This window comes from Phocoena sinus, chromosome 11 (genome assembly GCF_008692025.1).
Source record: "Phocoena sinus isolate mPhoSin1 chromosome 11, mPhoSin1.pri, whole genome shotgun sequence".
NCBI lineage: Eukaryota > Metazoa > Chordata > Mammalia > Artiodactyla > Phocoenidae > Phocoena > Phocoena sinus.
Window position 1 is genome coordinate 14573082 of NC_045773.1, and position 23227 is coordinate 14596308.

The window sequence follows — 23227 nt, forward strand, 5'->3', positions numbered from 1 at the left end:
TGATTTCCTCATCTCCAGAATGGGAATAATAATACATACCTTATTGTATGGGTAATAGGTAAAGAACTAGTAGGATATTTGGCATCTTACAAATGCTCAATACAAATACCGTTTACAAATATTATTATTAGTGTGTCCTTGCAGAAGTGAGTGTTTGTGAGACTTGAGCTCAATTTGACCAGCACAAAGCATCCTTAAAGAAGAAAAGTAGGGAACAAAGTTCTAAGAGGTTTACTGGGGTCTTGAAGAGGCTTCAATATGAAGTTAAGAAGAATCTACTTGGTTCTGCAGCAAAGGGACAGCACGTGAGGTCTGATCAGAGCAGATGGACTATTGGAACTCTATTTCAAAATGGAAAACATGAAACTATTGTGAAACATCTCTTATTGGCATAGGAGGAGCAGGGTGTGGTTGACAGTGAAGACAGGGTGATTGCAGAGACTCTTGCAGCAGCCAAGGTGAGAGGTAAAAAGAATGGAAAACAGAGTAATAAGAGTGGAAACGGGGGAACCAATGACCTCATCTCATTGGAGTAGCAGCATGTTTCAGTGCAACACTAGAGTATGAGTACCTGTTTGTGTTCAGTTCCTTCATGCCACAGATAATCATGGGCGAGCATGTACCTCTGCCCTTCCAATAACCTTAGGAGGAATCATGAGCAGTAAAGAAGATGATGTGTGAAAATATCCTATCTTCTGTATAGCACTGTTTATGTTGCCATTAAAGAATGACATCCCTGTAACCCAATTACAGCTTGATACCCTCCCACACTATTTTGCATTTTTCTTTCTTTGGGTGAAAGCACTAAAAATCATGGTCAAATCAACAGTAAGGCAACCCAGAGGCACAGTGATTTAAAATACTCTCAGCCCTTTGTTCTTGAGTGTGAAACAGCATGCTGTCTCATTCTAAAGCATGGAACTTGGGAAATAGGGCCAAGGCTGGCTTCTGCGATAGAGAAAGGTTTAAAAGAGGTTAGGGCAGTTAAGTAGGGACTGCTACCTGAGAACTAAATGGTATGGGAGCTTCTATACAAAGAAGCTGAGATAAAAATATCAATACTCTGAGTATTATGCTTTCATACTATTTGCAAAGGATTTATTCACTATGCCAGTCACACTGTACCTGGAAAATTTAAGTTCCCTGAGAACCTCAACACTCATCAGACATCACAGGGGAAACCACGTTATAGTGATTTGGATATTGTTCCCCCATCAAGCATGACAAATTTGAACTGTATTAGTCCGGGGTTCAGTCAGGAAAGCAAACTCACTATGAATAATAGAGTATAGGGGATTTATTTCAGGATGAAGATCTTGTACAATTATAAGAGAAACTGGAGTACTAGGTGTCCAAAAGTGGAAGCTGAAGGATCGCAGTAATGTTATCAACAAGCCCTCTTGGGCACTGGAGCAGGTGGATAAGTCAGATCTTACAAGTGGATCTGGAAGGGTTGCAAGTCCAGCTGCCAGAGTGGACATGAGGAGACCTTGGTATAGACTGTCATCTCTGAAACTGGGAGTGGGCCTAGAGTCGCTGTTGGTCATCAGTGCCAGCAGTTGGGACAAAAGCTGGTTATGAGGAAGGAGACAGGGACACACTCTTCAGCTTATCAACATCTCTCTCTCACCACAGTTACTTACATGTGGCTTTCAGAGAAACTTGTCATTTCCACCTTCCGAATTTCACTCAATTTCCTTTTTAATCAACTCGAACCCAGAACCATACAGAGAAAGGAAATTTGGGAAATTTAGTTTTAGCTAAGCCAAGTTTGTTGGTCCTTCTTATCTCTGGATTCAGATTTCCCCTGATCATCACTCAGTTTTCTAATGAAAATAAGCAAGAATTCAACGACTATATATTGGCAAAATGTTTACCTTCTTAACACATCAGCTGCTAAACATGTGTTTCACGCTATCTCTTTACATTAATAGTTTGTCTGGAGTGTCTGAGTGTCTCACTGAATTAACCAATTTGACCACACTGACAGACAGGCAGGCTAATCAATGAGCTTTCAAAGCTGGAACTTGGGTATAGCACAACCTTAGCCATGGAATTGTAGCATTCAACAACTTGACAACAACAGTAGAGTTTAAAAACCATTACCCATCTGTGACTAAATTCCATCAGTGATGCTCTTGAAAATAATTTCAAAATAACAATCAGAAAATGTTTGATGAAAGAACAGCACAGAGCAATTCACTCTATAGCATAAGATGGATAAATACAATTCAGAGATGTGTTCCCAAGTGCCTTTTAGCTAAAAGAAGTGATGCTGTCGTTGTTTGATATGTCAAAAAATAGTAAAATTGTGTAATACTTTTCATCTTAAAATCATTGAATATCAGGGCTGGAAAGGTCTGCTGGTACAGAGATTATAAACTCTAATATTTTCAAGGGCCAAATCAGAAATAATCTGAGAGGCTAGTCCCCAGGCATAGATTATTGTCCTTGGTCTCATTTTTCTTCAGCATCTCATTTCTCTTCTATTCCGACACCCTCATTTGGAGTGATTTTGATGTAGTAAAAATATAGGCAATGGGCAGGTGCAAAGGGGCAGAATGTCCAGCCAGGAAGTAAACAGAAAAACCTGGCAGTTGAATAGAAGATGATTTTTCTGGAACCAGTTCTCTGAACAGCCCATCGGCATCATCAATCCTCACATGCTTTGGACTCTGGAAATGTGTTCTCAAACACAAAGCATGATCCAGCTTCCACAAATATTTTATCACACAACAACAAATCATTTGGCAAATTGTCAACTTCTACTTAAGAGAGACTCTGAGTCTGGGTAAGCAAGATAAGTGTATCGCCATGAATTTAGGTATACTAAATTATACCCGTGGCCTTGGATTCAGTTTAGCATTGCTACATAAAGAGTACAAAGTAAAATGACAATTGACAGTTATTAAGAGATGCTGTGACCACCCAGTAGATTTTGATAATTTGCTCCCAGAAAACACTCTTCCTTCAATTATTGGTGATTTTGAATAAGACTGTGTAGAGGATGAGCAGTTGCACCTCTCCCCTTTCCAGCTGTACTGTTGTGGCTCTGTAAAGCTCTTATCACAAATGTAGCACTTCTGTGTTCTTTGATATAAGTGCTTTCTATTAATTTCCATGCATGCAAATACAGGTAAACCACACAAACTAAAATAAACAAAGCTTCCTGCTCTTTTTTGAAATAAATTGACATTGTTTCCAGGCTCAGTGTTGAAAACTGATTATAAAGCTGGTCAGAGCATTCAGGGAGAGTTTGTTCTTTATTCAAATGTTGATTGAATTCTGTATATACCAGATTTCTTCGTTGTGAGTTTCCGGCAAAGTGAGCAGACCACACCTATTGTTAGCTGCAAGTTTTAGGAAATGCAAGTTTGATTTTTTTTAATTACAGGGAGGGAAAGAAACTCTCTTCATCTGTTTTTCTGGTAACCTAATAAGTATATTTTCAGATTGAGTTTTTTTTTAACAGAGTGAAAATCTATTATCTTTGTTCCTAAAATTAGCACTAATTCTGTAAACAAAATATCAAAATCTAAATTAATGCTAAAAGAAACAAAAACAATTATAATATCAACTCTCTCCCTCTCTGTAGAAAGTTGATATTTAATATATTGATTAATATGATATATATATATATATTCTGGATATATTATATATATTCCTAAGGTCACCATGATCTGGGTCTCTAATAAATCTATAAACATGATATACTTCCACTAATAAAAAGGCTAAAAAATTTTATAATGGTTAAATGAAGCAGCACACTAGCAGCACACTAGCAAACTCTCTGAAAAAAAGTTTGTGTACACATATATATGTGTTTGTATACCTATATATGTGTGCTCATGTATGTATATATATGTTTATTATCAGTAATATTAACACAATGAATGTTAGCAATTTAAATATAATAATAAAATGTACTCTTTGTTATAAATTCCATAAAGTCAATTTATTCTCACAGAAGGTTTTTGTTAAGTTTTACTGAATGCATATACTCCTAGTTAATCACTTGTTGCAATTCAACAATGACTTGACAGTTGGAGTTGCGTTCCAATCCACTAAGTCTGTTCCAGGTTATTGTCATTAAATCTGTTGTGTTATATAATCTTAAACAATTTCTCACCCTTTTACAAATTATTTCATTACTGAAAACTCTTTCAGCATCAGCACTCAATCAAGCCCTGATTTGTAGCATTTGCCACTTTCTATGGTATAAATACTCCTGTGGCTGATTTCAAGCTAACATGACATCACCATGAATGAGGATTTGGGAAGAGAGATACAGTAGTTCTTCATGATACAGTATTTCCACCATACAGGTACTATACATATAAACCACTTCAAGACCATAAATAATAATAAAATGTAGTAAAGCAATTAGGAAGTAGTGAGGTTTGAATATTTATTACTTTTTAATATAATTATTTTACTTTTAAGATTGCATAATTTAACTTTGAATAATGGCTGTGTTTAATAACTTGCTTACAAAATTCCTGAAAGTAGCACTCAGCTCTCAAGAGCTGCCGCAAATCACTTCCTGCACATCCCTGGCTAAATAAATTATTAATATACATATATGATATAGATGTTTTGTATTACATATAATTTATATATAAAATGTAAACCTAATCTATGTGATTAGAAGTCAGATAGTGGTTATCCTTTTCTCAGCTGTGATTGGTGGGTCTTCTAGGATGACAGCCTAGGTCTGCATCCTGACTTGAGTACTGGTTACATTAGGTGGGTTCAATTTGTGAAAATTCATTGAGCTGATATTCATACTGAATATCAATAACCAAACTGAGCATGATTAAATCTGAATTGCTAAGGGTGGGACTTTGGCATAGTATTCTGAAAGGTCCTCACGTGATTCCAGTGTGAAGTTTGAGAACCAGAATTTTTCCACATAGTTTAAATGATCTGTCAACTCACAGTAGTTTAAAATATACTAATATGTTCACTTAAAAAAAAGAAAAAGGTTATATAAAAGATAATAGAGTTGCAAAAAAATCATATTATTAGGAGGTATTTTGAACAAAATGTAGCTCCCTATCATGACTTAGGAGGCCCTGGGTAGTTTAGTCTCTCTCTCTCTCTCTCTCTCTCTCTCTCTCTGTCCAGCCTTCTAGTTTTCTCTGATTCAAATTCAGTGAAGCCACATAAGCCAAACAAAGTGAAACCAGCAGAGAAAATATCCAGACAACCTGCAGAATCACAACAAAAAAAAAAATAGTGAATTGTTGTTTTAAAGCACTAATTTTGGGGTAGGTATATAGACAGCTATAGGCAACTGATACATATACCTACAGTTTTAAACAATATCTGTAGGATTGCGAAGGTGTTCTTAAGGTTTGCATATATTTTAATGAAAGGAGGTACATTAAATCTATTTTTTCCCAATTTTACCTGCTTTTGCATTAACCATGGTTTTAAAAATGTAACTGCATTTCTACCTCCAATTCCTCTTTTATTCTGGTGAGTTGAGGAGAATTTCTGTAAATACAGATAGTTTTCTCTTTCCCTGTCAACCTCTCCACTTAGGACACATCCTTTCTTATATTTAAAATACATAGTCTCCAAAGTGAAGTGGTTTACACCTATAGAGTGTACAAAATGAACCATTTGATGGTGAGGGAAGAAAATGTTAGGCATTCCATACCTGTCTATTTTATCTAATACTTTCCTTAACTTTGATTTTTGTGTGTTTTATAATGTATATAATATAAATTTAGATTTGTTGGGTTTATATGTTTATAACTACTACTTTATTTTCTGGTCATAGAATTTTGGTGACTATCTCTTTAAATCATATTACAGTTTGAACAGAAGCTAGCTTCTTTACACAATGAACACCAACCTGAAAAAGCCAACTGTTACATAAATTTGAATTTATGTTGAGAAGCAAAGTCTTGAATAAATACTGAACAAAATTTTCATCTGAATATTGGATTCTTTTCATAAACTCTGCTATTTTCTAGTCCTATGGTCCTTGATGAGTCTTGTACCTCTGAATTTCAGTTTCTCCAGCTATAGAAGAAAGAATAATACTTCCTCTGCCTACTTTTAAGCACAGATGAAACACTGCATGTAAAACACTTTATAAACTATAAAACACTAGGTAAAAGATATAACTAATCAAATATCAAAGATTAGTCTTTCTTTTCCCTTTAGAACTGGACATTCCATGATTATTAACTTATTTTCAACAAGAGCAAAATAATATATATATCTCAGAATGAGTATATATTTGAGAAAAATGACATCTTTTAAGCAAAGTGTGTGGAAATGATAAAATTCCTCTTAAGAGTTAAGGAGAAAGGGAAATTATTGGTTCCTTGGAGGATTATTCAGAGTGGAGGTCACATTTGAACTTGGCTGAGAAAGGTTGGATTTGCCTTCAGTTGGGGGGAAATCGATCTGAAGAAAGACAATGCAGGTGGAGACAATCATATGAGGAGAGACTTGGGAATAAAAAAAAAAAACTGCAGAGATCGTACTAGTAGTACAGTCTGACTTAAATGAAGGATACATTAAGGAGAGTAAGGGAAGACATGGCTCATGACACAGGTGGAATTGAGTTAACTGGAGAACTTTCAATATTTGTTGAAGGAAATTGCATTTGAATGCTTGATTAGACAGTTTGAACTTCATAGGAAATGGGATCTGTGAAGGTCTTGACACAGAGTAATGACAAAATCAGCTGTGCTTTATGATTTGTCTGCACAGGAGTCTGTGTCAATAAGCTATGTCTTGGAAAGGATGTAGAGGATGTCTTGAAATAGGGAGAAGTCTTAGGAGACCACTATAAAAGTCTTGGGCAGAGTAATGGGGGGTTGGCTTGACTGATGACCCTCAAACTGGAAAAGGAATGAACAAATGTATCCTGAGGTAAAATACAGCACAAAGGTTTTAAACGTTTATATTATTTATGACACAATATCAATGGGCATCTGCTACACAATAATATTAAAATAGCATTGGCTGTGTGTTCAGTATGCTACTTCCTGAACAAACAACACTAACATTATGCCTGAGTAGGTCAAGTGCGTCTGAGCAAACTGTATTAGCTTTACAAATTAGGGGTAGCTTTATGTGTTCATTGTATATCATGATTTGTTTTAAAAGCAAAAAAGTACCTATCTGAGACCAAATTATGTGTTGTGATTAAAACACTTATGCCTAAGAGTGGATTCTAATAATATCCAATAAAATTCTAAAAGTGTTTGGGACTATTGGATTACATCTAAGTAGTCATAGGGGCTTACTTTGAGACGTCAGTCATTTATTCATTTATTTCAAAATATTTATTGATTGCTTACTATGTGTCAGGCAATGTTCTAGGCATGAAAGATGCAGTCATATATATGACTGGAAATAGTTTTATCTACGCAGAGCTTATATTCCACAAGATACAGAAAGAAAATGGACAAGTAATAAATAAGCTAATTTCAGACAGTAAAAAGTGCACTGAAGACAGTAAAATAAGATTGATGAGAGTAGGGCCAGTGATGGGACTAGGTGCTGACTTCCTCCACAGTGTTCTAAGGGAAGGTCGTTTTATGGAGGTGATTGATCTGAGGTGGGTGTAATGGAAAGAGAAGATTTGGAGAAAGATTTGGAGAACAGTGTTTTGGGCAACTGAACAGCAAATACAGAGACCCTAAGGAACAATTTTGAAATTTCTGGGAGCCTAAGAAAGAATAATGGCTCTAATATAATGGAAAAAGGGGAGTTTAGTATAAGTTGAGAGGGAAGGGGTTGACAAAAGTCAGATTGTCTAGTGTCATGGTAAGGAGTTTGATTTTAAATCTCAGGAGAGATTTAAGTGGAAAAAAAAAACAAACTATCAATCCCCCATGTTATTTTCAATTTATGGAATAACTATTTATGGTACCCCTAAAATTAAAAAAAAATTCCCTGATATTATCACCTCCATAGAATCCTTGACCCTTTTCTTCGAAGACTTCAGGTTAAAAGCACAATTCTTCACATTCCTTTCTACTAAGGGGTCTACATTCCCTATACAATATCTTGTCTACATAACAGTCATTTCCTTTCAATGCTGACAAAACAATTTTTTTTTTCTACATTTTGTTATCATTCTTAAAAAGCAATTTCATTTAGGGTTTAAGAATCAATTATTTTTGCAGGAGCTTCAAGATGGCTGAAGATTAAGACGCACAGATCACATTCCTCCCCACAAATACATCAGAAATACATCTACATGTGGAACAACTCCTACAGAACACCTACTGAATGCTGGCAGAAGACCTCAGACCTCCCAAAAGGCAAGAAACTCCCCATGTACCTCAGTAGGGCAAAAGAAAAAAGGAAAAACAGAGACAAAGAATAGGGATGGGACCTGCACCAGTGGGAGGGAGCTGTGAAGGAGGAAAGGTTTCCACACACTAGGAAGCCCCTTCACGGGCGGAGACTGTGGGTGGCAGAGGGGGGAAGCTTCAGAGCCACGGAGGAGAGCGCAGCAACAGGGGTGTGGAGGGCAAAGTGGAGAGATTCCTGCACGGAGGATTGGGGCCAACTAGCACTCACCAGCCCGAGTGGCTTGTCTGCTCACCCGCCGGGACGGGCAGGGGCTGGGAGCTGAGGCTCTGGCTTCAGAGGTCGGATCCCAGGGAGAGGACTGGGGTTGGCTGTGTGAAAACAGCCTGAAGGAGGCTAGTGCGCCACAGCTGGCCGGGAGGGATTCCGGGAAAAAGTCTGGACCGGACACTTTTCCTTGCCTCTTTGTTTCCTGGTGCACGAGGAGAGGTGATTCAGAGCGCTGCTTAAAGGAGCTCCAGAGACGGGCGCGAGCCACGGCTATCAGCACAGACACCAGAGACGGGCATGAGACGCTAAGGCTGCTGCTGCCACCACCAAGAAGCCTGTGTGCAAGCACAGGTCACTATCCACACCTCCCCTCCCGGGAGCCTGTGCACCCTGCGACGGCCAGGGTCCCGTGATCCAGGGACAACTTCCCCAGGAGGACGCACCCCGCGCCTCAGGCTGGTGCAATGTCACGCTGGCCTCTGCCGCCGCAGGCTCGCCCCGCACTCTGTACCCCTTCCTCCTCCCGGCCTGAGTGAGCGAGAGCCCTCGCATCAGCTGTTCCTTTAACCCCGTCCTGTTTGAGCAAAGAACAGACGCCCTCAGGCAACCTACATGCAGAGGCGGGTCCAAATCCAAAGCTGAGCCCCAGGAGCTGTGTGAACAAAGAATAAAAGGGAAATCTCTCCCAGCAGCCTCAGGAGCAGCGGGTTAAATCTCCACAATCAACTTGATGTACCCTGCATCTGTGGGATACCTGAATAGACACCGAATCATCCCAAATTGAGGACGTGGACTTTGGGAGCAACGATATATTTTTTTTTTTTCCATTTTTTTGCTTTTCGTGAGTGTGTATGTGTATGCTTCTGTGTGTGATTTTGTAGGTATAGCTTTGCTTTTACCATTTGTCCTAGGGTTCTCTCTGTCCGTTTTTTTGTTTGTTTGTTTTTGTATAGTTTTTAGCACTTGTTATCATTGGTGGATTTGTTTTTTGGTATGGTTGCTATCATCTTCTTTTCTTTTTATTAAATTTTTTAAAAATTACTTTTTATTTTAATAACTTCATTTTATTTTATTTTACTTTATTTTATGTTATTTTATTTTATCTTTTATTTTTTCTTTTTTTATTCCCTCCCTTTTATTGTGAGCCATGTGGATGACAGGCTCTTGGTGCTCCAGCCAGGCATCAGGGCTGTGCCTCTCAGGTGGGAGAGCCAAGTTCAGGAAACTGGTCCACAAGAGACCTCCCAGCTCCACGAAATATCAAACGGCAAAAATCTCCCAGAGATCTCCATCTCAAAGCCAAGACCCAGCTCCACTCAACGACCAGCAAGCTACACTTTTAGACACCCTATGCAAAACAACTAGCAAGACAGGAACACAATCCCATCCATTAGCAGAGAGGCTGCCTAAAATCATAATAAGACCACAGACACCCCAAAACACACCACCAGACGTGGACCTGCCCACCAGAAAGACAAGATCCAGCCTCATCCACCAGAACACAGGCACTAGTCCCCTCCACCAGGAAGCCTACACAACCCACTGAACCAAATTTAGCCACTGGGGACAGGACACCAAAACCAACGGAAAACTATGAACCTGCAGCCTGCGAAAAGGAAACCCCAAACACAGTAAGTTACACAAAATGAGAAAACAGAGAAACAGCAGATGAAGGAGCAAGGAAAAAACCAACCAGACCTAACAAATGAAGAGGAAATAGGCTGTCTACCTGAAAAATAATTCAGAATAATGATATTAAAGATGATCCAAAACCTTGGAAATAGAATGGAGAAAATACAAGAAACGTTTAACAAGGACCTAGAAGAACTAAAGAGCAAACAAACAGTGATGAACAACACAATAAATGAAATTTAAGTTCTCTAGAAGGGATCAATAGCAGAATAACTGAGTCAGAAGAACGGATAAGTGACTTGGAAGATAAAATATGTGGAAATAACTACTGCAGAGCAGAATAAAGAAGAAGAATGAAAAGAATTGAGGACAGTCTCAGAGACCTCTGGGACAACACTAAATGCACCAACATTTGAATTATCGGGGTCCCAGAAGAAGAACAGAAAAAGAAAGGGACTGAGAAAATATTTGAAGAGATTATAGTTGAAAACTTCCCTAATACGGGAAAGGAAATAGTTACTCAACTCCAGGAAGCACAAAGAGTCCCATACAGGATAAATCCAAGGAGAAACATGCCAAGACATATATTAATCAAACTATCAAAAATTAAATACAAAGAAAAAATATTAAAAGCAGCAAGGGGAAAATAACACACTAGGGAATCCCCATAAGGTTAATAGCTGATCTCTTAGCAGAAACTCTGCAAGCCAGAAGGGAGTGACAGGACATATTTAAAGTGATGAAGGAGAAAAACCTACAACCAAGATTACATTACCCAGCAAGGATCAGATTCGACAGGAAAATTAAAACCTTTAAGACAACCAAAAGCTAAGAGGATTCAGCACCACCAAACCAGCTTTACAACAAATGCTAAAGGAACTTCTCTAGGCAGGAAACACAAGAGAAGGAAAAGACCTACAATAACAAACCCAAAACAATTAAGAAAATGGTAATAGGAACATACATATCGATAATTACCGTAAATGTAGATGGATTAAATGCTCCAAGCAAAAGACATAGACTGGCTGAATGGACACAGCAACAAGACCCGTATATATGCTGTCCACAAGAGACCCACTTCAGACCTAGGGACACATACAGACTGAAAGTGAGGGGATTGAAAAAGATATTCCATGCAAATGGAAATCAAAAGAAAGCTGGAGTAGCAATTCTCATATCAGACAAAATAGACTTTAAAACAAAGACTATTACAAGAGACAAAGAAGGACACTACATAATGATGAAGGGATCAATCCAAGAAGAAGATATAACAATTGTAAATATTTATGCACCCAACATAGGAGCTACTCAATATATAAGACAAATACTAACAGCCATAAAAGAGGAAATCGACAGTAACACAATCATAGTAGGGGACTTTAACACCCCACTTTCATCAATGGACAGATCATCCAACATGAACATAAATAAGGAAGCAAAAGCTTTAAATGATACATTAAACAAGATGGACTTAATTGATATTTATAGGACATCCCATCCAAAAACAACAGAATACACTTTCTTCTAAAGTGCTCATGGAACATTCTCCAGGATAGACCATATCTTGGGTCACAAATCAAGTCTTGGTAAATTTAAGAAAATTGAAATCATATAAAGTATCTTTTGTGACCACAAGGCTATGAGATTAGATATAAATTACAGGAAAAAAATCTGTAAAAAATACAAACACATGGAGGCTAAATAATACACTACTTAATAACCAAGAGATCACTGAAGAAATCAAAGAGGAAATTATAAAATACCTATAAACAAATGACAATAAAAAACATGATGACCCAAAACCTACGGGATGCACCAAAAGCAGTTCTAAGAGGGAAGGTTTTAGCAATGCAATCCTACCTAAGAAACAAGAAAACATCTCAAATAAACAACCTAACCTTGCACCTGAAGCAATTAGAGAAAGAGGAACAAAAAAACCCCAAAGTTAGCATAAGGAAAGAAATCATAAAGATCAGATCAGAAATAATTGAAAAAGAAATGAAGGAAACGATAGCAAAGATCAATAAAACTAATAGCTGGTTCTTTGAGAAGATAAACAAAATTGATAAACCATTAGCCAGACTCATCAAGAATAAAAGGGAGAAGACTCAAATCAATAGAATTAGAAATGAAAGAGGAGAAGTAACAACTGACACTGCAGAAATACAAAGGATCATGAGAGATTACTACAAGCAACTCTATGCCAATAAAATGGACAACCTGGAAGAAATGGACAAATTCTTAGAAATGCACAGCCTTCTGAGACTGAACCAGGAAGAAATAGAAAATATGAACAGACCAATCACAAGCACTGAAATTGAAACTGTGATTTAATATCTTCCAACAAACAAAAGCCCAGGACCAGATGGCTTCACAGGCAAATTCTAACATTTAGAGAAGAGCTAACACCCTTCTCAAACTCTTCCAAAATATAGCAGAGGGAGGAACACTCCCAAACTCATTCTACGAGGCCACCATCACCCTGATACCAAAACCAGACAAAGCTGTAACAAAGAAAGAAAACTACAGGCCAATATACTGATGAACATAGATGCAAAAATCCTCAACAATATATTAGCAAACAGGATCCAATAGCACATTGAAAGGATCATACAGCATGATGAAGTGGGGTTCATCCCAGGAATGCAAGGATTCTTCAATATACACAAATCAATCAACGTGATACACCATATTAACAAATTGAAGGATAAAAACCATATGATCATCTCAATAGATGCAGAGAAAGGCTTTTCACAAATATTCAACACCCATTTATGATAAAAACAGACCAGAAAGTACACATAGAGGGAACTTTCCTAAACCTAATGAAGGCCATATATATGACAAAACCCGCAGCCAACATTGTCCTTAATGGTGAAATACTGAAACCATTTCCACTAAGATCAGGAACAAGATAAGGTTATCCACTCTCACCACTGTTATTCAACATTGTCTTAGAATGTTTAGCCACAGCAGTCAGAGAAGAAAAAGAAATAAAAGGAATCCAAATCGGAAAAGAAGAAGTAAAGCTGTCACTGTTTGCAGATGACATGATACTATATATAGTATATACATATACTATATATATATACATATACTATATATATACTATATATACTCTAGTAGTTTTCTGGTAGCATCTTTACAGAATCCTAAAGATGCTACCAGAAAACTACTAGAGCTAATCAATGAATTTGGTAAAGTTGCAGGATACAAAAGTAATGCACAGAAGTCTCTTGCATTCCTGTACACTAATGATGAAAAATCTGAAAGTGAAATTAAGAAAACACTCCCATTTACCATTGCAACAAAAATTATAAAATATCTAGGAATAAACCCACCTAAGGAGACAAAAGACCTGTATGCAGAAAATTATAAGACACTGATGAAAGAAATTAAAGCTGATACAAATAAATGGAGAGATATACCATGTTCTTGGATTGGAAGAATCAACATGGTGAAAATGACTCTACCACCCCAGGCAATCTACAGATTCAATGCAATCCCTATCAAGCTACCACTGACATTTTTCACAGAACTAGAACAAAAAATTTCATAATTTGTATGGAAACAGAAAAGACCCTGAATAGCCAAAGCATTCTTTTTTTTTTTTTAAAGGGCTTCAAATGCTTGGCTTATTTATTTATTTATTTATTTATTTATTTATTTATTTATGGCTGTGTTGGGTCTTCATTTCTGTACAAGGGCTTTCTCTAGTTGTAGCAAGTGGGAGCATCTCACTATCATGGCCTCTGTTGTTGCAGAGCACAGGCTCCAGACATGCAGGCTCAGTAGTTTGGCTCACAGGCCTAGTTGCTCCGCGACACGTGGGATCTTCCCAGACCAGGGCTTGAACCCGTGTCCCCTTCATTAGCAGGCAGATTCTCAACCACTGTGCCACCAGGGAATCCCCAAAGCATTCTTGAGAAAGAAAAACGGACCTGGAGGAATCAGGTTCCCTGACTTCAGGGTATACTCCAAAGCTACAGTAATCAAGACAGTATAGTACTGGCAGAAAAGCAGCAATATAGATCAATGGAACAGGATAGAAAGCCCCGAGATAAACTCACGCACATATGGCCAGCTTATCTTTGACAAAGGAGGCAAGAATCCATAGTGGAGAAAAGACAGCCTCTTCAATAAGTGGTGCTGGGAAAACTGGACAGCTACATGTAAAAGAATGAAATTAGAACACTCCCTAACACCATACACAAAAATAAACTCAAAATGGATTAAAGACCTAAATGTAAGGCCAGACACTATCAAACTCTTAGAGGAAAACATAGGCAGAATACTCTATGACATAAATCACAGCAAGATCCTTTTTGACCCACCTCCTAGAGAAATGGAAATAAAAACAAAAATAAACAAATGGGACCTAATGAAACTTCAAAGCTTTTGCACAGCAATGGAAACCATAAACAAGACAAAAAGACAACACTCAGAGTGGGAGAAAATATTTGCAAATGAAGCAACCAACAAAGGATTAATCTCCAAACTATAGAAGCAGCTCATGCAGATCAATATCAAAAAGCAAACAACCAAATCCAAAAATGGGCAGAAGTGCTAAATAGACATTTCTCCAAAGAAGATACACAGATTGCCAACAAACATATGAAATAATGTCAACATCATTAATCATTAGAGAAATGCAAATCAAAACTACAATGAGATATCCTCTCACACCGGTCACAATGGCCGTCATAAAAAAATCTACAGCAATAAGTGCTGGAGAGGATGTGGAGAAAAGGGAACCCTCTTGCACTGTTAGTGGGAATGGTACAGCCACTATAGAGAACAGTTTGGAGGTTCCTTAAAAAACTAAAAATAGCTCTACCATACAACCCAGCAATCCCACTACTGGGCATATACCCTGAGAAAACCGTAATTCTAAAAGAGTCATGTACCAAAATGTTCATTGCAGCTCTATTTACAATAGCCAGCATATGGAAGCAACCTAAGTGTCCATCAACAGATGAATGGATAAAGAAGCTGTGGCACATATATACAATGGAATATTACTCAGCCATAAAAAGAAACGAAATTGAGTTATTTGTAGTGAGGTGGATGGACCTAAAGTCTGTCATACAGAGTGAAGTAAGTCAGAAAGAGAAAAACAAATACTGTATGCTAACACATATATATGGAACCAAAAAAAAAAAAAGAAAGAAAAAAAAGGTTGTGAAGAACCTAGCGGGAAGACGGGAATAAAGACGCAGACCTAGTAGAGAATGGACTTGAGGATACGGGGAGGGGGAAGGAAATGCTGGGACAAAGTGAGAGAGTGGCATGGACATATATACACTACGAAACGTAAAATAGATAGCTAGTGAGAAGCAGCCGAATAGCACAGGGAGATCAGCTCAGTGCTTTGAGACCACCTAGAGGGGTGGGATAAGGAGGGTGGGAGGGAGGGAGACGCAAGAGGGAAGACATATGGGGACATATGTATATGTATAACTGTTTCACTTTGTTATAAAGCAGAAACTAACACACCATTGCAAAGCAATTATACTGCAATAAAGATGTTTTAAAAATTTTTTAAAAAGAATCAATTACTTTTGAAAAAGATTTGATTATCATACAGCTACCTTTATTAGTAGGCATTGCATAAAAATTGATTTTCAGCATTTCTTAATTGGACCATCTCCAGTAGAAATTGCAGAGACGTCACTTGACTTAAGAATATAGCCTGGTGTTCCATTCCTAAAGGCGCTATTATGCTAACAATAAATCTGAACAAGACTGTAGGCAGAGTGTGGGTTGTGATGTACTCAATATTCATCACACTCTGACCCAAAGGAATATCCATTATGTGCTTCTGGGATCCTTGAGTAAAGCAGGTTTATTACACCTGCCAATTTTCATGGATTTGCTGTGTGAAACATCGTCTTCTCTGAAGAAATCTTGGTCACAGTGCATATTTCCATTCTTGTGGCTTTCTTTGTCAGCTAGTTCAATTACTCTGGTTCTTAGTTCAATAGAAACTATGTTTGAAATAGAGTAAAATTCAAGCCGTCATACATACTTTTCAATGTCCCCTTATCACAGACCCCTGATTGTGAGTATTTAGAAGAAGGTACATTTTCTCCAGATTCACGTTAAGGCTACTCCATTTGTAAAATGGCATGCCGTGCAAAAACACTGACAAAACAGTTTTTGTTTTTTTCTTCATTGGTATAATCCCTAGAAACAAATTGATTCAAGTTTTAAGAATCATTTACTCTGGGAGTAGTTTTGAAAATAATATAACTACATTTATCGGTAGATATTACATAAAAATAGTGGCAGGAACAACATCTTATAATTTTAGTCTCAGTTTCTTCCTCAAGAGTAATTAATACAGTGAGAGAAAGTGGCTCATTAGGCCCTGATGACATAATACAATAGTTACATGCCTGCAGGAGGCCTTTAATCCTGCTTTGCCAATAAATGTGACTAGCTTCCTGTTCACGTCCTTGAATTATTCAGTTTCTCTCTGGAAAAACTGAGTCTCATACTGCATAAGCAGTACTTCTTCAGGACTAACCAAAGAGATGTTCAGTCATAGTTTTACAAGATATGGACAAAAGTGTTTGGCCATAGGAAAAGAAATACAAATGGCACACAAATGAGCCACATACATTTATGAACCAAATGTGTTGTTTAAAAAACTACCATTTAAGCTGTAATATTTTCTTAAAGTAACGAAGTTAAAAGAGAATTTATTAGGCAGAAATTCTTAAGATGATATTATTAAATCCCTTATAACTAGTGATGTTTGCTATTTCCTATTAGGTTTGAGTCTAAAATACCAGTCATTTGACCTTCATTGACACTACTCTTAAGGACAGCAGAGTTTTTAATGAGGTTCTGGGTTTAAACTTGTGCCATCTCTAAGCCTGGATAACTCATAACATATATAGCACAAGATTTAGCTGATTATTTTACCTTACTAATCAAGTATTTAGTATTTTTAAAAATATCAAATTTTTAAAGATTTGGACTTAAATTGTGAAATCTGTCTATAATTTATCAAATTTTATATGAAAATCATAGTGAGATGAAAGACTTAAATGAATAATAACATATAGTACATTCTGAGCCTTTTTTTCACCATTGGAAAATTTAACACTTAACCACATCGGTAAACCTTGGGTTTCCTACGCATGTGACATTCTAACATCAACAAAATCTGATCCTACATGATTTTTTAGCTTCTGCTGTACACTACAGATTTGTTCCAGCCACTTCATTTACTACTTATTTAAGCATAAAATATTTTTTCATGAAAACTTCCCGTACTTCATGAAAACTTTCTTGGCTACAAGAAAAGAAAACAGAGTTGTAGGTTTTCCTCCATTGATCAATGTGGTCTCCAATTACCCCATTAATGTTATGTTTTTTCCAACCCTGAGAGATAGATGGTTCAGTAATTTGGGGACTGAAAATCAACCTTCTGAGTCTATATTAAACCTCTTGATGCTTTTTATCCTTCCAGGAAATATTGTGCCTTTTCTCCATTCCTTTATTTTCTCTATTCCTCATTCCCAGCAGGGAGTAGATATCTATCTCAAGTGGAATTCTATTTCTAATCTAACTCCTTCACTAATGTTCACTAACATATGTTAAAAACAATTTTTAATCTGTATTAGACAAGATTCTTTCCATCACAAGGGACAGAATTTCAATAGAAATTAGCCTAAACTAGGAAAAGGGCACCTTATTGGTTTATATTGCTTAAAGTTCAAAAGATAAAGTTAAGAAATTGTGCCTTTCTTCCCTTGGATTGTTCTGCCTCTGTGTGAATTTCATTTCCAGGCCAACTCTTCCTTCATAGCAGTCCTTGGTACATCTTTATACTAACTAGAACAGCACAGATGCAATGTCTTTCTGTCATTTTAATTTAGCAAAAGCCCAGGGATTTGTTTGGATATAATATATCCTGAACCAAATAGTATGGTGAGGGAGGGTGGAATATGCCAATTGGCTGATCATGAGGTTATACCAATCTCATTCAAACTACAAAGGCTGATAGGAAAGATTGGTTTCCCAATAAAAATCAAATATTCTTTATCAGAGGAAGCAGAAATGGATTGAGGGTTGACAAAAACACCAGATGTCCTCTTAGAACATTTCCATGTTATATGCTCCCTACTATGTTTTTCAAATAGCAAGTTGTACTTTCTCTATTGCAATTGTTGACTTACTTGCTTGTTTCCATTTTTAGGCTGAAGAGGACAGGAACCATGGCCCTCTTATTGGTGAAGGTCAATATCTAGCTCAGTGCCCGGCACATCTAAGGTACTAAAACTATCTGTTGAATTGAATGGAATTGCTTTATTTAATTAATTTGATAAATATCTACAAACCATATGCTAGGCAATGGAGAAACAGCAGAGAATAAAACAGGTGGAAATCTCTGCTCTCCTGAAATTTACTTTCAAATAGGACATAGTTCGAAACTTTCAAATGTTACTAGAGTTTCATCTCTAAAATTCTATGATAATAACATAACATAGGGTCAATCGTACAGGGATACACCAGAACAATTATTCCTCAGAGGAAATTATATGACTAAACCTTTTCTACTTGATGATAATCCAAATAGGACCAATGCATTGGATCTAATTCATTCATTCGTTCATTCAACAAGTATTTACGGAATCCCTACCAAGTGCCAGGAAGATAGAGTCCCAGCTCTCCTGGAACTTAAAGGTTAGTGAGGAAAAAACACGTTGCATTAGTTTCCTATGGCTTCTCTAAAAATTACAACTTGGTGGCTTAGAAAAACAGGCATTTATTTTCTCACAGTTCTGGAAGTCCCAAGTCCAAAATGGGTTTCACAGGGTGGAAACCAATGTATCCACAGGGCCATACTCCCTCCAAAAGAGAAAACATCTGTTTCCTTGCCTTTTCCAGCTTCTAGAGCTTCATTTCTCTCATTTCTTGGCTTATGGTCCCTTCCTATGTACTTAAGGTCAGCAGCATAGCATCTTCAAATCTCTCTCTCCTCTTTTATCACATTGCCTTCTTCTCTGTGACAAATCCCCCTTTGCCACCTTCTTACAAGGGTGTTTGTGATTTCCCACTCAGTTATTCCAGGATAAACTATCCATCTCAATATCTTTAACTTAGTCACATCTGCAAAATCCATTTTGCTACTTAATGTAAAAGTCACAAGATCCAGACATTAGGTCCTAGATATCCTTGGGGGCAGTTATTTAGCCTACCACACACATTAATGAAATAATTAAAAAGTATATAATTAGTGGGCTTCCCTGGTGGTGCAGTGGTTGAGAGTCTGCCTGCCGATGCAGGGGACACGGGTTTGTGCCCCAGTCCGGGAGGATCCCACATGCCGCGGAGCAGCTGGGCCCGTGAGCCATGGCTGCTGGGCCTGCGTGTCCGGAGCCTGTGCTCCGCAACGGGAGAGGCCACAGCAGTTAGAAGTCCGCGTACCGCAAAAAAAAAAAAAAAAAAAAAAGTATATAATTAGCAATCGTGTTTCTTAATTAAATGGTTTTCTCATAATATTTTAAAAATATTAAAATGGAACAATAGAACTTTTAAATACCCATAACTTCAAAAATGTTCCAGAACTATAAAGTGTGTCTTGGTAGATTATGGTTCATGGTAAAAGCCTAAAGGCCAATGTTCATAGTAAAGGAGTTAGATGAAGTAAAGTTAATTTAAAAAAAAAAAAAAAAAAGAACAGGAGAAGAGATTGGGGGCAAAATTTTAAATTTTAATTTAGAGTGTGGAGAGATTTAAAATGTCAACATTTTGAAAAGACTGTAACCGTAAAAATAGGACGGAAAAAGCACATAATTGTGAAAGATTTGCTGGCCTTTCAGAATGAATCAAAGGCAAGTTTTAGAAAAACAAAGAAGATATTACATATACACATAGAAAGAGTAGTATATCATTAGAGAATCTAATTTTCTAAACTAGCATAATATCTGCAAGTAGGGAGACACCATGAAATCTCTAAAAAAACCAAGCAGATTTAAAGCAATACTCTCTTGTGTATATCATTATCAGCATCCTTACCTCTGGGGCAATGTTTAGCTCAGATTATCTTATTTAAATAGCTATGGCTTACAAAAAAAGATCCAATCTGTTCTTTCACAAGAAAATTGTACACCAAGGATATATGATTATTTTTCCCTTTAGGATAAAGCAAAAAGACATGTTGAATCACATACGGTTTCAATAAATAAAAGTTAGCAGAAGAACTGGAGGATTTTTCAGATCTGATATGTGCTCTGAAAATAATAATTTATTTTTTAACCATAAAAGTTCTTCTAGAGATACTGTGTTGATTCAATATAGATATTTAAAGGGCAAAATGTTAATGTTAAATTTTGACGGGAAGCTGAAACTTGAGGGTAGAAATATAATTTTTATTCACATATGTATAATTTGGGGGCACCTTGATGCAGCTTTTTTTTTTATCTATTACAAAAAAAATATTGTTATTTAACTCTGATTCTTTGTTACAGAGAGTTAGAAGTGACATGAATCAAAATAATGTTATAACTTTGAATAAACATGATATGGCTGTAGCACTTCTAGCCACTAGATTCTCTAGTAGTAAAAATACTTTTATTTAAATGGTTATCTGATTCTAATAGTTGTTTTCTGCATATTTTAGCCTTCTCATAGCTTTTAAGATTAGAAATCTTTCCACTTCTTAGAGTTGTCATTAAATATTTGTCTCTTACAATTACTGTGTTTCTGGCTTGTAAGTTACTATGTTTGTTCCTGTGTTTCTCCCAATATATTAGGGCTTTGTCATGAACATTGGAAACTTCAATAGTATCCACTACGGCAGTTGATGGGAAGCAGTATGTTGTAATAGAAGAGCTGCTCTGGCAATCAAATGACCCGGACAACATCCATGCTCTGTGGCAACTCACATAGGTAAGCTTGAAAATTCAGAACACAATTCTGTGTTCTTAATAGACTATGGTTGATTATGTACAAATACAGCTACTAGTATCTCCTTTACTGTTTCCATGCCCCTTTACAGTGTAACTTTGTGGCTTTTCTATCAAGAGATGCAGTATATTTTCATATCTCTTGAATTTGGACTGATTGTGTGACGTGGAATTGTTAAAAGAATGCAGCAGAAATGACATTGTGTCAGTTAACAAGCCTTGACATTAAAAAAACTTGCATACTTCTGATTTCTCTTGGAACTCTGAGCAGGCACTATGTGAAGGAGGCCAGACTCACAAAGGATGAAAGAACCCTTGGCCCAGGGCAGAGACAGCCCAGTGGTCTCAGCTGAGAATATCCTAGACTAGCCAGATCCCAGATGACCCAGTAGCTAACCACAGATGTAAAGTACTCAGGCAAAATCAAAAGAATAGCTCAGTTGATCCCATTTAAAATTGCCAACCTACAGACTTAACTAAATACATGGTAATTTGTTATTTTAATCCATTCAGATGTGGGATGGTTTATTACATGGCAAAAGCTAACTGATACACAGACTTAATATATTTTAGTTGAGTGAAAGGATATATCATTGAAATGGAAAGAAAACTATTTCTAAAGTTATTCTACTTCTGATGTGAAATTCTATATTACGTTTTCTTCTATACCAGTACAGCTTTTTTTTTTATCCATACCAAATTCTAAATTTGAGGGGAAATATACATTTCTATTTTAGTTTTTAAAGACCACTCTAAAGGAAATAAAAAAGAAATATTCTTCATTGTTTATTGATAAGAAAATTACTTAATCACATTTTTTACTATAAAAATTTCATGTGACAATTTATAATTGAAATAATCTTAGTTCTGTTTAAAAATGGCACTTGATTTATTTTTAAGGATTAAACTCTCTATATTAGCCATAGAGATTACCTTCAAAATTTTATCATTTTAGTCATTTAACTAACATAAGTATTTTGTATTTGAAAATTGCTTCCCCTGCAGAAAAAAATAAAATGCCAATAGATTATCAAACAAAACTCATAATAGTAGAACACTTTACCTGCATAAATATTTATGAGTGTCAGCAGAATTACCAATTTCCAAAGCAACCTCATTTCCACTTTCTGAGGTCAAAATTTCTCCCATACAATCAGCCGGAAAGAAAATGTCTATCTTCCAGTCTGAAAGAAAAATAAAATTGTCATGAAATGACAAATATACAAACATGCATATTGTAAAGTATGTATGAATTGTTGCATATTCATTCAAGTTGATATTAAAATATTAACCTAAATAAAGCAACCTAAAGGTCTACTTTATATATATATATATGTGTAGTTTGTAAATTTCCATAATTTCAGTTCATATTTCCATAATTTCAATTCATACCTTAGAAATACATGTCATTTGCTGTAGTAGTTTATGGGCTGGAGTACAATTCAATTGAATGTATTCTATGTGGATTAAAACTTTCATGAGTATAATTTTATTTTATTTATTTATTTATTTTTTTTTTAACATCTTTATTGGGGTATAATTGCTTTACAATGGTGTGTTAGATTCTGCTTTATAACAAAGTGAATCAGTTATACATATACATATGTTCCCATATGTCTTCCCTCTTGCGTCTCCCTCCCTCCCACCCTCCCTATCCCACCCCTCCAGGCTGTCACAAAACACCGAGCCAATATCCCTGTGCCATGCGGCTGCTTCCCACTAGCTATCTACCTTACTACGTTTGTTAGTGTGTATATGTCCATGACTCTCTCGCCCTGTCACAGCTCACCCTTCCCCCTCCCCATATCCTCAAGTCCGTTCTCCAGTAGGTCTGCCTCTTTATTCCTGTCTTACCCCTAGGTTCTTCATGACATTTTTTTTTTCTTAAATTCCATATATATGTGTTAGCATACGGTATTTGTCTTTTTCTTTCTGACTTACTTCACTCTGTATGACAGACTCTAGGTCTATCCACCTCATTACAAATAGCTCAATTTCGTTTCTTTTTATGGCTGAGTAATATTCCATTGTATATATGTGCCACATCTTCTTTATCCATTCATCTGATGATGGGCACTTAGGTTGTTTCCATCTCCGGGCTATTGTAAATAGAGCTG

The 23227-nt window shown here is 36.6% G+C and overlaps 1 protein-coding gene across 3 annotated transcripts in view; it reads right to left on the reverse strand.

Moving 5' to 3' along the window:
- The window catches only part of CNTN6 (contactin 6), a 293620-nt gene that overhangs the window by 210273 nt on the left and 60120 nt on the right, over positions 1-23227 (reverse strand). Inside the window, exon 5 of one of the 3 annotated variants that reach the window (XM_032648981.1) lies at positions 22174-22294. The exons of the other annotated variants lie outside the window; for them this stretch is intronic. Within the exon in view, the coding sequence (XP_032504872.1) occupies positions 22174-22228 (55 nt within the window). The 5' untranslated portion in view covers positions 22229-22294. The remainder of the gene's footprint in view (positions 1-22173; positions 22295-23227) is intronic. 3 annotated transcript variants of the gene reach the window in all.